At 39.9% G+C, this 13,872-nt stretch overlaps 1 protein-coding gene across 2 annotated transcripts in view; it reads right to left on the bottom strand.

Moving 5' to 3' along the window:
• Positions 1-10,710, bottom strand: part of cfap299 (cilia and flagella associated protein 299) — a 79,742-nt gene extending 69,032 nt beyond the window's left edge. The window contains exons 1-2 of one of the 2 annotated variants that reach the window (XM_085426440.1): positions 10,568-10,710; positions 8,272-8,414 (exon numbers count right to left, since the gene is read on the bottom strand). In XM_085426440.1, coding sequence (XP_085282566.1) covers positions 8,272-8,414; positions 10,568-10,675 — 251 coding nt within the window. In that variant the 5' untranslated portion in view covers positions 10,676-10,710. The remainder of the gene's footprint in view (positions 1-8,271; positions 8,415-10,567) is intronic. The other variant, XM_085426441.1, reaches the window with a different exon arrangement.
• Positions 10,711-13,872: the final 3,162 nt, after the last annotated feature.

Raw genomic sequence — 13,872 nt, 5'->3', positions numbered from 1 at the left:
CATGGACTTCTGAGCCCGAGTCAGAGCCAGAGCGGAGGGAAACCGAGGCCTCACGTCTGTTCAGCAGCGCTCTGCTGCTCCTCTTGTTTGTCTCTGAATTTATGTCAAATGTTAGTCCTGCCTGATGCAAAATGCAACACTAAGACCCCAGACATGGATGTATTCTGCACACATTAAACACAAAGCAGTTTCCAAAGTGCAGCAGGTTGATGATATGAGTACGAATATTTGATAAAGAACACAACACTACATATTCATTAACTGAACTATTTGGATAGGATCTTAAAAGGCCAGCTTCGCTATAATAGTTCCTTTTGGCGTGAACTGGATTAAGAATACAAATTCAGCACAAATGTCTCTCTCCAGAAAGCACACAAAAAAAGTATCTACAAATCTTGTTAGCAGCTTCATGTTGGAGCTTCTTTACTTGCCTTCACATGGTGAGAGGTACAGTAAGGGGTAGGGCTGGGCTATTCATCTGATTTTAATTTAATTAACCATAACTTCCAATATAAAGAAAACAAGACATTTGGGATAAAAATATTGCTTTTTGCATTCGTTTCCACTGCAAAGCTCTCTTTTATTTCATGTCATAAAATCAAGCACACCCATTTCCTTTACAGAGGAGTGCATTTGCCTCTCCCTAAAAGCCCAACTCAGTCACCAGCACAGAGTTCAAGGAAGCCTACTTTAAAAAGATTTCTACATTTACAAAGAGAAGTTTCTTTTGGAACTTCAATAAGTTGTTGTTCACTATCTTTTTTTCAAAATCTATGAAGCCAGAGATATAAATGAAATAATCTGACAGCCATGCATCGTGGTTAGATCATGTTTACTTCTGCACAGGGACATGTTTGCCATTTAGATCCCTTATATTCAAGATTCAAGTCAGTTATCTCCAAAACTAAGCAACTGACAACCAAATAATCTATATAAATGGAGAAATAACACTACATACCAGAGACAAAATACGTACATTTGATCTTGTGGGAAACTTTCCCTTTAACAAATCTATTTTAACATCAAAAAATGGAACCACCAATCGAAGCCAGGAGACTAAAACTATTTGCAAATTCTGATAACGCCTTTGGTTTCCCCCAAGCCAAACATCCATACAGCTCACTAAGCATCCCATTCATCCAAGTTTCCTTTTCCAAATCACATATTGAATTTCATTTATGTCTGATGAGAGCAGCAGCTCTTTTGTTCAGTCTTTTTTGTGATGTGTTGGCAAAGCCCCCCTCTTTCACAGCCAAGCAGTCAGGAGGAGCCTGTTGTTCTAAAAAAATGAGACAGGGCAACAACAGGGCAACATCTGATTAGCATTCACTGCACTATCTCCACTCCCCTGGTATTTTATTACCACAGGTGCAGGGGCATTCATTGATCAGATGCACGCTATAGTTGAGGTTAGGCCTTAATTGAAAACAGCTCTATTTATACACCTGCAGGCACTAAAGGTCTCTAAGAGAGCCCAGGGAGGCTGAAGAGAAGAGAAAGGAAGGGGGGAGAAAACAGAGTAGTGACAGAACTGTGAAAAAAGACATGCCTTGGGAGACATAGGTTAAAGCCTGCAGAGAAGGCAAAAGGCATTCCCAAAACAGCATGGCTACCAAGTGCCATGAGAGAAGCATGCAGGTGCAGAAATCTTTAGGAAAGAACACATGTTTGAAGCAAACAGAAGTGATTTGTTGAAAATACGGAAAAACAATTTCTTTTTCAGCCAACAACTACATTTATTCTGTTTACCGTGCTGCTGCCAGTCTTTGTTGCCAAAGTCGTTTTTCAGAGCCTTGTACTGATTGTGTTCAGCCACATTGCAGGTGGTACTTTGCATCCTGGGGCCCATGTTTTCACAATCTGACCACAACAGGAGGTCAAGGGGTCTGTGTGGTGGAAATCCAATCAGAAAAACCACAGAGGAAAGAGAAATCTGCATTTAGACAGAGAGGGGGACGCAGCTCAGACGTGCAACTTTGATGGGGAAAGTTTGTAAATGATGTACAGCTCTTTTTCTGTCATGTCAAGGTCTTTTACAGGATGTCAAATTTCCAAGTGTGGGAAAGCTATGAAAGCTGTTAATCAGTTCAAAAGACATACGTGAGGGGGGTGAAAAGGTGCTCAGTCAGCTATAGGTTGTTGGCACCGGAGTGGGTCAGACACTGACTAATAAAAGTGTGAGAAAACTTCAAAGACAGCTGATACAGCAGATGATTATTTAAGGATTAAATTTAATGCAATAAAATTAACATTAACGTTGCTATAAGCTATCACTGACAGAGAACAGAATCAGATCCCACATGGAGAGTTTTCTTTTTGAAATAATGTAACACGTCTGTTAAATACCTTTGACGGGATTAAAAAAAAAATCATTTGCTAGAGTTAAGTCAGCTCAGAAAAATATGGCATAAAATGTATGAGTGAGGCGTATTTCAGCTATGGCCCATTATTTACAGAGGCAGTTGTGTGTATGTGTGTGTAAAAGTTTGTATTCCATGACCAGTTGGACCAAGTGATTGCTGGAGATTGCAGACAGTCGCTAGTGTGTAACTGATTGCTCAACTTGGTATAAAATGTGCCAAAAACATCATTGCGATTACTTTGGTTGCTAGCATGTTGCTGCAATCACAAGTCTGCCAACACTCGCAAACACCTCGCCAAAAAGTAGTGAAACTTGAAATAGTGTGTTGCAAACCAGAAATTTGAATGCTCACATTTAAAGTAAAAGTTGCACCTACTGAAATATGCTGAATGCAGCAACAACACATTTGGTGTAAGACAACTTTGAAAGTAAATGTTTGCATACTGCATCACACTTCTCCATGTTTCATTAGAGGTAAGCAAAGAGAGTAAAGAGAGTAAACAATGAGTGTTTGCAGATCAGTCTTCTGTGCAACTGCAGAAATCTGCGAACAACCGAAGCAATCACAAGGAGTGCTTTTTGTGTAGCACCCTCATTGCGACCAAGTTCACCTGGAAACAGACAGAATTCTCCAGCAGCCAATCAACTACTGGTTTGGGAATACACATTTTGTCCTAGCAACCAGTGGTTACCAGACGGTTGCTGACCAGTCTCAAGGCCTTTGTAACTGGGACCTAAATGAACAAAGTACTCTCTAAACCTTTGAAAAAAAAAGTGAAGCCAATGCAGAAGTGTGGATGTTGGGCAGTACATTCTAATGCACAACATCAGGAAACTTCTGTGGTGGTAAAAGAAGTCTAACCATAAGTACCCAGTAACCATTTTCCAGCTGAATTTATGAGTTTATGTCAACTCTGACGTGACACCTGGTTTAAAATAAACAAGATGGCAATAGCCAAAACGCAGAAGGCTTGCTGACTCAAGCCTTCAAGCAAACTAATGGGTGACAGTACGGTCAACTTTACAATATAAGCTCCTCCTTGCCTCCTTTTGCTCTCAAAGCTCTTACAAAAAAAAAAAAGAAAGAAGAGACAGTTGTTTGAAACACAGTCAACATATGAATCAACAGCTGAGAAGCTGATTATGCTGAATGAATCCTTTAAGAACACTTCATGGACAGGGAGATGGGTTTTTTTCCACGGTGACTACGGGACATAATCCATTCTAAGTGTTGTAAATCCAAGCTGACAACAGCTGCTGTCCTCTAAGAAGAAGCAAGCTAGAAATCTCTCAGAGCCGCTTAAAAACAAAAGCTTTTACAAAGATCAATCGTCCTTGGAGTATTCATTTAAAATCGGTCTGATTGGATAATGTGAAGAATCCAATTCTGTAGTCCAAACACTGTTAAGAGCTTACAAATATGATCACAGCCTTTGGAAACGGTTTCATGGATGTAGCTCTTGGAAAGGGAACAGACTACTGTGTGTATAGCATCCCAATGTTCCAGTACAACATTTCCGTGGATCCTGTTGGGACAAGATGAAAGGCTTTGTGCCCTAATATCACTGTAACTGCAGGTGTGGAGGCTCCCATTTCACGAGTGTCACTGATGTTTAGGGGGCCATGGGGAGGGGGAACGACGAGACATCTGCACGTTTGGATAACCATCTGAGGGTTCAATCAAATTCAACACCTAGCAGGTAAATGTTTGGATACTCGTGTGTGTGTGTGTGTGTGTGTGTGTGTATGTGTGTGTGTGTGTGTGTGTGTGTGTGTGTGTGTGTGTGTGTATATGATGTTACCTGTCTGGCTTGTCATCAAAGTAGACACCACAAACACTTGGCTTTATCAAATATCTGTGTGATCACTATCCCGGGCAGTATATAGAGGACTTCAGTTTGTAGTTTTGGCTTATTTTTGTTAAGATTCTTTTTTATATCTAAATTTAAACAGACAGGGAGACCTTGTTCAAACAAAAGTCAGAGGATGTGAAGTTGATGAGCTGGTCTCATTTTCTCTGTCTTTTTAAAATAATATAAAGTGCTAAAAAAAATGCAGCCATGCAAATCAGAGCTATAAGGAAAAAAAATCTAATTTTACAACCTGTCAGGCTTTTATTAACAGTGCAGAACTTCTGCCAAAAATGCATTTCCTTTCCAACACATGGTTCATTCAGGAAGACAGAAATTGTGTCTCATAGCCACAGGGAGAATCTAAACGATATAGTGACCTATGATGCATAAATTAAAAAACAAAACAAAACATGACTCATATACAGTTGCGGTTCAAAAACAGTAAGTCTATGTCAACATAATAATTTTTCAGTTGATATCAGACAAAGTCAAGTTACTGCTTGCTTCATTTGTATTTTTTTTTTTACAGATGAGGACAAAATTATTAGCCCCCCAATGAAGATTTCTTTTTCAGAAAAACCAAGAATTAGCAGGGTTAAAATTATTACCCCCCTGATGCTTATACTCAAGTGTGAATCCTTTTTGTTGAATAACAGCCTGCAGTCATTTATTGCAGTTTTCGACAAGTCTCTCAAACACGCCTCCTGAGCAAATCCATTCTTCTTTGGCAAATCTCTCAAGCTCCTCAACATTTGATGATCTTCTGGCATGGACCTTGGTCTTCAGTTCACCCCATAAATTTGCAATGGGATTTAAATCAGGGCTTTGTGCAAGCCGGTCAGTAACTTTAACTTTGGTCTTCTGGAGGGAGTGACATTCTCACTGTTGTGTTGGAGGATAAAGAAATGACCCAGAGCCAGTTTTGCTACTGACTGCTTGAGTTTTTCTTTCAGAATCCTTCTTTCTTCACGATTCCTTCCACCCTGACAGAATTCAAGGTGTTCCAGGCACACTTGAGCATCTCTACAGCGTTTCACTGTGAGGATGGTGTCCTTTGGGTTGTACATCTCTTCCTTCTTTCTCCAAATGTAAACATTGTCTCTGGGGTCAAAGAGCTCTAGTTTCACCTCATCTGACCAAAGGACAGACTTCCAGTATATATAATCTGTCTTCAGGTTGTCCTTAGCATACTTCAGTCTGGCTTGAAGGCATCTCTTTTGCAGAAGTGGAGTTGTTTTTTTTGTTTTTTTACTGTGCAGGGTGCCAATGATTGTCTCCTTTGAGACTACAATTTACAACTTGGCTAAGTAATTTAGTGTCTTGGCAGATGTTCTTGGGTCTTTAGACACATCTCTCACTTTTTTCCCCCAGTCGTTCAAATCTTTGCTTCCTACCTCTGCCAGACTGGTGCTGCACTGTGTGGCTCTCTTTGAATTTCTGATTATACTTCTCGCTTCAGTTCTTGACACTTGAAAACACTGTGATAAGTTTGTATATGCATTTTCTGCTGATTTCGTTTGTGTTTAACATGATGCTTTCTCAAGTGACATCTCAAACTCTTGCTGAAGTTTTGATACTACGTAAATTGGAGAAAAAAAATCCCTTAGTCTTAACTTGATTTTATAGATTAGAGCATTGCAAAATTAAAGAATATCATTGCATGCCAGCGGTTTGTGCTATGGCTAAAAATAGCTAACGATCCCTTATAACATTGGCCCTGGTATTTTTTTTGTCTGAAAGCAATCAGAAATAACAGAAATAATTGATGCTTTCTAAAGAAAGTATGTTTCAAAGTGCTATGTTAAAAATCTCTTGCTCTGTTAAAGAAGGACAAACATTTATTATTAATAGTGAGGGGCAAATACTTGTGTCCTCATGTGTAATTGTACCTGCACACCATCTCCATCATTTGAGAAAAACAAACTGGTACTTTCCTTCTGAACACTACTGCATGAATACACAGTGTGATTAAATGCAAGTAGCTTTATACTGATGAACACCTAGTCAGACTGGTGAGGTTTGAAATACTGACAACCATCATCTGCCACAAACAAAATTGCTGAGAGCTACAGTACTTTGTTTTGTTTTTAGAGTTTTGCTCAGTAACAGTCTAAAAGCTCCACCTGTTGTTGGTGTTAAGCAGAACTTACTGGTGAATGTGTAGATGTCTGCTGCCATGGATGCTGTGCCTTGGTGGTTTAGCCAAAATATATGTTGAACAAGGGTAGAATGGATCCAGCCAGAGACACCATGGATGGACAAAGCCACTTTGACATCACCTAAATTAATGTCTGGTTTAAAGCCTTAATAAAAACATGACCTTTATTCGGTTACTTATGGTTCGTATTAAATGGTAAATGGCCTGTATTTGTATAGCGCTTTACACATTCAGTCATCCACCCATTCACACACTGGTAATGGCAAGCTACATTGTAGCCACAGCCACCCTGGGGCACACTGACAGAGGCAAGGCTGCCGGACACTGGCGCCACTGACCACCACCAGTAGGCAATAGGTGAAGTGTCTTGCCCAAGGACACAACGACCAAGACTGTTGGAGCCGGGGCTCGAACAGGCAACCTTCCGATTACAAGGCGAACTGCCAACTCTTGAGCCACGATCGCCCCAAAATTAAAAAACTAAAGGTTTGGTGCCAACATAAGGTTTTAAAAAGCTCTTTCCTTGTGGAAGTTTTAATTCTACTACCGTATCTGTCAAGATATGTGTAAAAACAACAGTAAGCTAACCCAACAGATGGAGCTTATGTCTAAGAAAAAAGAAAAAAAAAACAGTATATATAATAAATAATCCCTGTTCATACACTGGAGTACAGCCTGACTTTGCTAACGCAGCCAAACATCAAACAAGACACAGCGGTGGGTATTTGACTGTAATATATTTCTCTACTACTGAACAGTTGTTAATCACAGCGCAGTTCTTGCACCAACCTACATGTGCAGACCCGCCATCATCTGTTTTTCCCAGACTTCAAGTCTTGGCCCACTTGAAAAAGACGAATCAAGCTAAAATGCTGAGTCCGGCAAGTTGTTATTGAGCCAAGCTTTGGTCATTAGAAAGCTAAATAGCTCCTTGTTTCCTTTTGTGTGTTTAATCTTAGCTGGAGCGGGTATAATTTATTATACAGTGAACAAAATTTGGCTGGAACAAACACAGGACTAGCTAACCTGGTTGCGCTAATCTTAAACTTCTATAGAAGCCCGATCAGTTTACCCCTCTAAAGCTTTCTTGCACGCCGCTTCCTCTTGTTCCACCAGTCGTCTGCTGCTGGGCACCGTGTCTTCGGTAGCTGATCTGCTGAGCTCCGCTCTCAGTGTTCTTGGCAACACAGTTCTCTCGGAGGTTTGTACCCACTCACCCACGTTACATACTGCCAGAGCAGGCGTTGAAAGAGAAGCCGCTCGCCCTATTACAAGTCAGTGTACCATCAAAATGATTTTGAAGTTGTTATTTTAAAAAGAAAATAGTTACATATTATTGCTTTAACAAGGGATCAAAGTCCACCAGATGGAGCTTAGGTTTTCCTTCTCATTATGCACCCCTGCAAATCTGAAACGATGTGAAACACCCCAACAGTAAAGACAAATAAATTTGCTTGACGTGAGCTGTGACACTGTTTACACAGAAAAGTTGGTACTTTGACAAAAATATGGCTCGGGATATAAGATCTGGTTAGGAATGGAAACAGCTCAAGCACAGAAACTGATTCACGGGGAGCCCCCTGGCTTCAACCGCAACTACAGAAAAAGACCCAAGGAAGAGACTGAGGATCACTCAACTAAAATATTATTCTTTCACACTAAATGAGAAGTGAATATAATGAACTACAGAACAGTAACTTTTTTTTCCCCTTTCCACTGTGACTGATTTTAAAATCCTCTGACCACATTCGGACTGTAAACAGCCTCATTTAATTTTCCAAATATAACCCAACCTCTTCTAGCATTTAACTGGTGCTTTGTGTGAATCTGTCTCTCCTGGTCAGTCGTAAGGACAACACCTCAGACAGCACAGTGGGGTCAGTGAGAAGTTAACTCACACTGGCCGGCTCCTGTCGTAGAAAGCGTTGCTCTTTGCAGCCTCTGCAGCCTGCACAGCTGCTTTCCTCTCCTCAAATTCCTCCCTGCTCAGGACCGTGCCCCTGTGGCCGTGTTCCACCAGCTTAAGGGCCAACTCCTTCTGCTTGAGATGAAAACAGAAGAAGAATCAGTGAAGAAGAGGGAGCATGCTTTACAGTCAAGGCTGGATATTGTCAGACGTTTGCAGTGCCGAATTTACAAATTGTGGCCTCTCAACTCACTAATCACCACAAGAGTACTGACAGATAAAACTTGAAATTTTCTCAGCTGGTTTTTAGGATTTACTTGTCACGCTTGTCTTTCGATTGAAAGGTGTCATTTCACTGCCCTGCCTAAAAGTATGGAAGCGATGACCTGCTCTCCGACACCACCACATTTTTAGTTTTATGGGTTCAGGATGATTTCATTCCTATTTCCAGATCTATTTCTGTTGTAAGTGTGAGCATTAATGTATGTCAGCAGGGATTTTTAGCTACATTATTCCGATCGTCACTTGCAAACCTGCTGTCATTAAAGCAAAGCCATAAAGTCATCATCTAAAAACCAAATCTCGCCGTCAAACCCAGTGGCTTGTTAGATCAAAGCTTCTGCCACATGTCCTCATACCCAAAATCCCAGCAGCCGGGCCTGTGTCCGCACCCAAGAGGAAAAGTTATATTTTCCTTCAGCTTTGATGTGGCTGACCAGAAATGAGTCTCAGACCTTTGCTGGTCCTAAAATTGGCCTGAAAATCCACTCAAACAGATGATTTGAGCGCACACACCAGGATCTACACTAATCAGCTAAGGTGGAAATCACTTTGTAATACACGGCATTTCAGAGAGAAGACCGGAATAACATGATCTGTGATAAATGGGTTCATAATTAGTGGATTTATCCAGATTTGGTCCTTTTCAACACAACTACACATGCCAGATGACCTGGGCTGAGTGTGCTGTGTCACAACACAGGGAAGAATCTGAATGATTGACTGCAGCTGATTATCAGGTCAGATAGGCGTTGTTCTCTCAATGTGGACACAGGTGTTCAAACAATTCCGCAGCAGACACATAACTCATTAGCATGGGCGCTATCTGCTGGACGGATGCAGGACTGCTGATTTCTAAAGGGCAGGTTCATTTTCAACTTATTTAGCAGAATACGTGGCTCGAAAAACTTAAGAGACCAACATGAAAGAAAGAACAAATGCGATTTAGGGCCTTTTAAAGACATATGTTTGATAATATACAGCCTGAAAGCTACTTCTCCTAAGTCTTTCGTTCATCCCTGAAAAACATATGAAAATAACTAACCCTAACCTTAGCGGAAGATAATGGATGGATGGATTATAATTTCATATACAATAGTGCTACTTGTGCAAATAATCTGTGGTCTATAGCGAGCACAACACAACAATAACAACAACAACAAAATGTAATACAGCCCGTTGTACTGTCTGTGTGGCTTTGAAACGGTACGACTGCCATGTGATACGAGTAATTGTTTCTCTACTTTATCGCATGAACCAAGCAGACTGGAGTGATGATAGCTGCTTGTTAAATTCAGAGTTTAAACCACAGACTGAATATAAAGAGTTACTGGTTTTATTCTAAACCTTGGTATGACTACCACCTAGCGTTGAACTACTGAAATTACACCAACAAGTCAAATCTGCTTTTAACGAAACAAGCGAACTAAGTCCAATGCAGAAAAAATAACAGAGAGCAGTAACAAACAGATATTAACTTAAAACGATATTTACTGTCGATGAAAATAACACTTGATGTATAGTATATGCCACAAGTCAGACAAGTGTTTGTCAACTATGTTTGGTTGATCACAGGTAAACAGGTAAACACCTTGTAAAACACCCATGAAGTTATTTTCATATTTTTAAGAGTATATTTTTAATGTCGGGATAGTACGTAGCTAAAAATGGCCAATATTTGCATAAAGCGTGTAAAATTTATTTTCTTGCTTTGCACACCGGAGCGACATTAGATGAGCAACATACCAAGAGGCTAACGTACCAGAAGCAGGTGATGTGCTAGCAAGCTAATGAAGGCAGCTCAGACGGTTTTATACGTGGCGAATTGAAGGAGTCCTGGTAATTTTGGAGAGACTATGGTTATTTTTTAATAAAATTCACTGCTGTAGATTGATGAAGAAATTGTAGTGCAGTCAGTGCGGCTCTGAGGCGCAATGCCACAAAATAGCGGGGAGTAAGGAGTGATAGGTAGGATAAAAGTGCTTATAAAAGTTGTACTTTTCACTCACTTTAAAGTAAAACAGATCCAGTGGCGTGACTTTTGAGTCCAGGTAATCCTCGTAACATTTAAACTGTGTTAGAGAATCGTGAAAACGGCTGAATTTGCTGTACTCCATCTTCTGTGTGCGTGTGCGCTCGTGAGTATTGGAAAACGCTGCTATGGCAACCGCCTTACCGGCTTCTCATCAGACAGGAAGCGGAAGTTGACGACATCACGTTTAACCTTTATGTAAACCGGAATTCTTTGAGATCATTTTTATAACAAGAACCGTCCAAGAAAAATACAATTCCTTCAGAAAAAATAGCAAAACACACAAGTAATGATTTTAGCTGTGAACAGGCGGGAGAAGCAGCTGCCCTGTAACGACGCACAGAATTCACCTGTGAGGTAAGGAAGGCGGGTTCCAGTCATTTATATTTTTTATTTTAGTGGTAGAAATAAAGAGCATTGTGTTACACAGTTTAATTTAAATACACCTAAAATATTTATAGAAATAAAATATCATTATATATAACTATAAAATATTTATATTTTTTTCTAATTGTTATAACTGTTAAATTATATATTATATATATTATAATATAAAATAAAATAATTAATAAAATAAAAGACAAAAAATTACAATTAAAAAATGGTCCACATAGGATGCAAACCAGCATCTCCTGATTTATTGGATCATAGGACATTCCATAGATAAAAAGGAATAAAAATATAGGCTTACCTGTCACCTAAGGGCCTGGAAACCAGATTTTAAAGTGCACACTGGACAGCTAATTGGATATAATATGATAGAGTTGGTAGATAATGCAGAGGAAGCAGCTTTTGTCCAAACTATCATCTTATAGTGTGGAACATTTTTGAACCTAGACTTCCTAAACCTCCTAGATGCCCACAATACACTCTAAGAGAGCACATTATACACCCAGATACCCAATTAATTTTTGGATGTACTTTCAATTGAGACCATACAGTGAAGCTTGCAGCTCTTGAAAAACAGTCTGAAGCTCATCAACAGTCTGTCTTCAGGAAAAAGTAACTGCATAGACTGTTGTGTCATTTGTGAAACAAAGCACCAACAATAGAGGACCATCCATTGTTTTCTTATGTAGTTAGTTAGGGGTCTCAAGCCTATCCTGGCTGAGTTGGACAAAAGGTGCAAAGATACACTCTGGACAGTCGCCAGCTCACTTTTTCAAAAACAGAAAAAAAAAGAAAGAAAGTTTGTCTGGGTATTTATTTCCCCTGTGAGAAGCTTTTGTTGTAATAGCGTACGTGTTAAAGAGATTTGGATGTATGTATATAAGCATGGACTGTACAGTTTTACTGCAGAAGCTGTTACTCTCGGTCAACAGCCGCTGAGGAACCGAAGAGAACCCCGAAACCCTGAGCAGGTAGCAATGTAAACTGAGCTCCTAAAATGTTTGTTGCAGAATTTTTTTGTTGTTGTGTCACAGGTCTTTTCTGCTCCTTGTGAAAAATATAGCCTACCAGTTTGGGAAGAGTCTCATTCTTCTTCTCGGGTCTTGGGTGAAAATCTAACGCCCACCGCAGAAAAAAAAGTGTTGGAAGTGTGAACTGTGTAGCTTTGTTTAACTGTGGCTGTGGCGAAGCTTTAAGATGTTGCTTTTGTAACTACATTCTACTGTAGCCTTATTTCAGACTGTGTCTTACTGTCTTTCTTCAAAAAAATTTTTTTACGAATGTTGAGTTTTCAGTGGCTTTATTTCAGCCTAGACACAAAGAAATGAGATGGGTCTATGATACATCCTGCCTAAGATGAAATGCATAGCTTTGTTTTTGATCATATTGTGACCTGTGACCTGCGATAATATCCCATCTATATCTACATCCCATCAGAGAAGCTCCTGCAGGTCCTCAGTAACACCGTTTTTCTATTTTAAACTAATGTGAGCTCAGTTGACGCATAAAAGTAGAATAGTGTCTCACACGACAAATTATCCTGTCTCGTGATGTCAGTCCCTAAATCCTGGCAAATCTACACAATTTGGCACCTTTTCTGACTATAAAATAGAGACGAAAACCTTCAGTGGGTATTTTCTCAGCTTCATGTGCAGAAATACTGTGACTCTTGGCTGTTATTATCATTTTTATTATCATTTTGTTTAATTTTGCCATCCAGCGTGAATTTTAATAGCTCTGCAGTGACGTCCATGGAAAGTGAAGTAACGATCAAAAATTTTCTTATGAATGGTCTCTCCTACAGCAGCCCTGTAACATATGACCTATATGCACGTATGCACACAGACAAATAAGACAAAAGGCAGCAGAGGCACAGTGGGTTAGTGAGCAAAGGAGGAGAGCTTTAACAACCTTCTAGATTAGCTTTGTCACGCAAGCTGCTTCTCATTTCTGAGGTCATAGAGTGTTTTCTTACTTAGAAATAAACCCTATTTAATTATTAACACTATTTTAAATAATAAATGTGAAACTTCTGCTGTTCTTATTCTGTGATGTACAGTTATTTTTTCTACACTTTGGTGAGCTTGATAAAATACACTCACCAAGTACTTTATTTTTAGAAGCATCAAATACTTAGTAGAACCTTTTTTTTGCTCATAAACAAGTTTCAGTTCCTGATGTCTTGGATTCATCAAAGTGTTGGCAGGAAGACATGATCAGCAATATTAAAGAGCAGGCCATAGCTGTGGCATTTAAACCATAATTTGAATCATGGCAGCCAAAGTGTACAGAATCAACCTTTTGGGGCCTCGATAAATAATTTCCATCTTCATAACAACTGTATTTGGGATTCTTTTTATAACTCACCCATGTTGATACTCCAAGTTCTACATAAATCCTGCCTTGAACTTGGAGAAGGCATTTGCCTGCATCTGGGGGCTGCAGCTCATGTGTATTGGGTATTGGGCAGTTGGGCTGCTTGGTGACTGTGTGTAGTCGTAGTGAGAGATTAGTTTGCATTTCCAGTAATAAGTCAAACTGATTGTCACTGATTTCGTTGAACCTTTTTCTGGATAGAGGTGGTGGAAGGTGTTGGGTTTGGTGGTCTCAGAATCTCATCTCCGCTACATGCAGATGAGATCATTCTGCTGGTTTTATTAAATGACTGCTTCTACCTTGTACAGGGGCAGTTTGCAGCGAAGTCTGAACCAGCTGGGATGAGAAATAGCAGCTCCAAGTCTGAGGCCATGGTTCTCAGGTGGAAAAGAGTGGAGTGCCCACTCCAAAGGTTGGGAGTGAGTTACAGCTCCAAATGCAGAGCATGGATGGATGGATGGTTTTTAAGGGCAGCAGCTCACAGATAATATAGCTTGCTTTGTACAGATTGCCCAA

The sequence above is a fragment of the Rhamphochromis longiceps genome, linkage group LG12 (assembly GCF_057381845.1).
Source record: "Rhamphochromis longiceps isolate RC_006_pf linkage group LG12, R_longiceps_female_GT1.1, whole genome shotgun sequence".
In the NCBI taxonomy this organism is placed as follows: Eukaryota; Metazoa; Chordata; class Actinopteri; order Cichliformes; family Cichlidae; genus Rhamphochromis; species Rhamphochromis longiceps.
The sequence above is the reverse complement of the archived record's forward strand: the minus strand, read 5'-3'. Positions and strand labels throughout refer to the sequence as shown.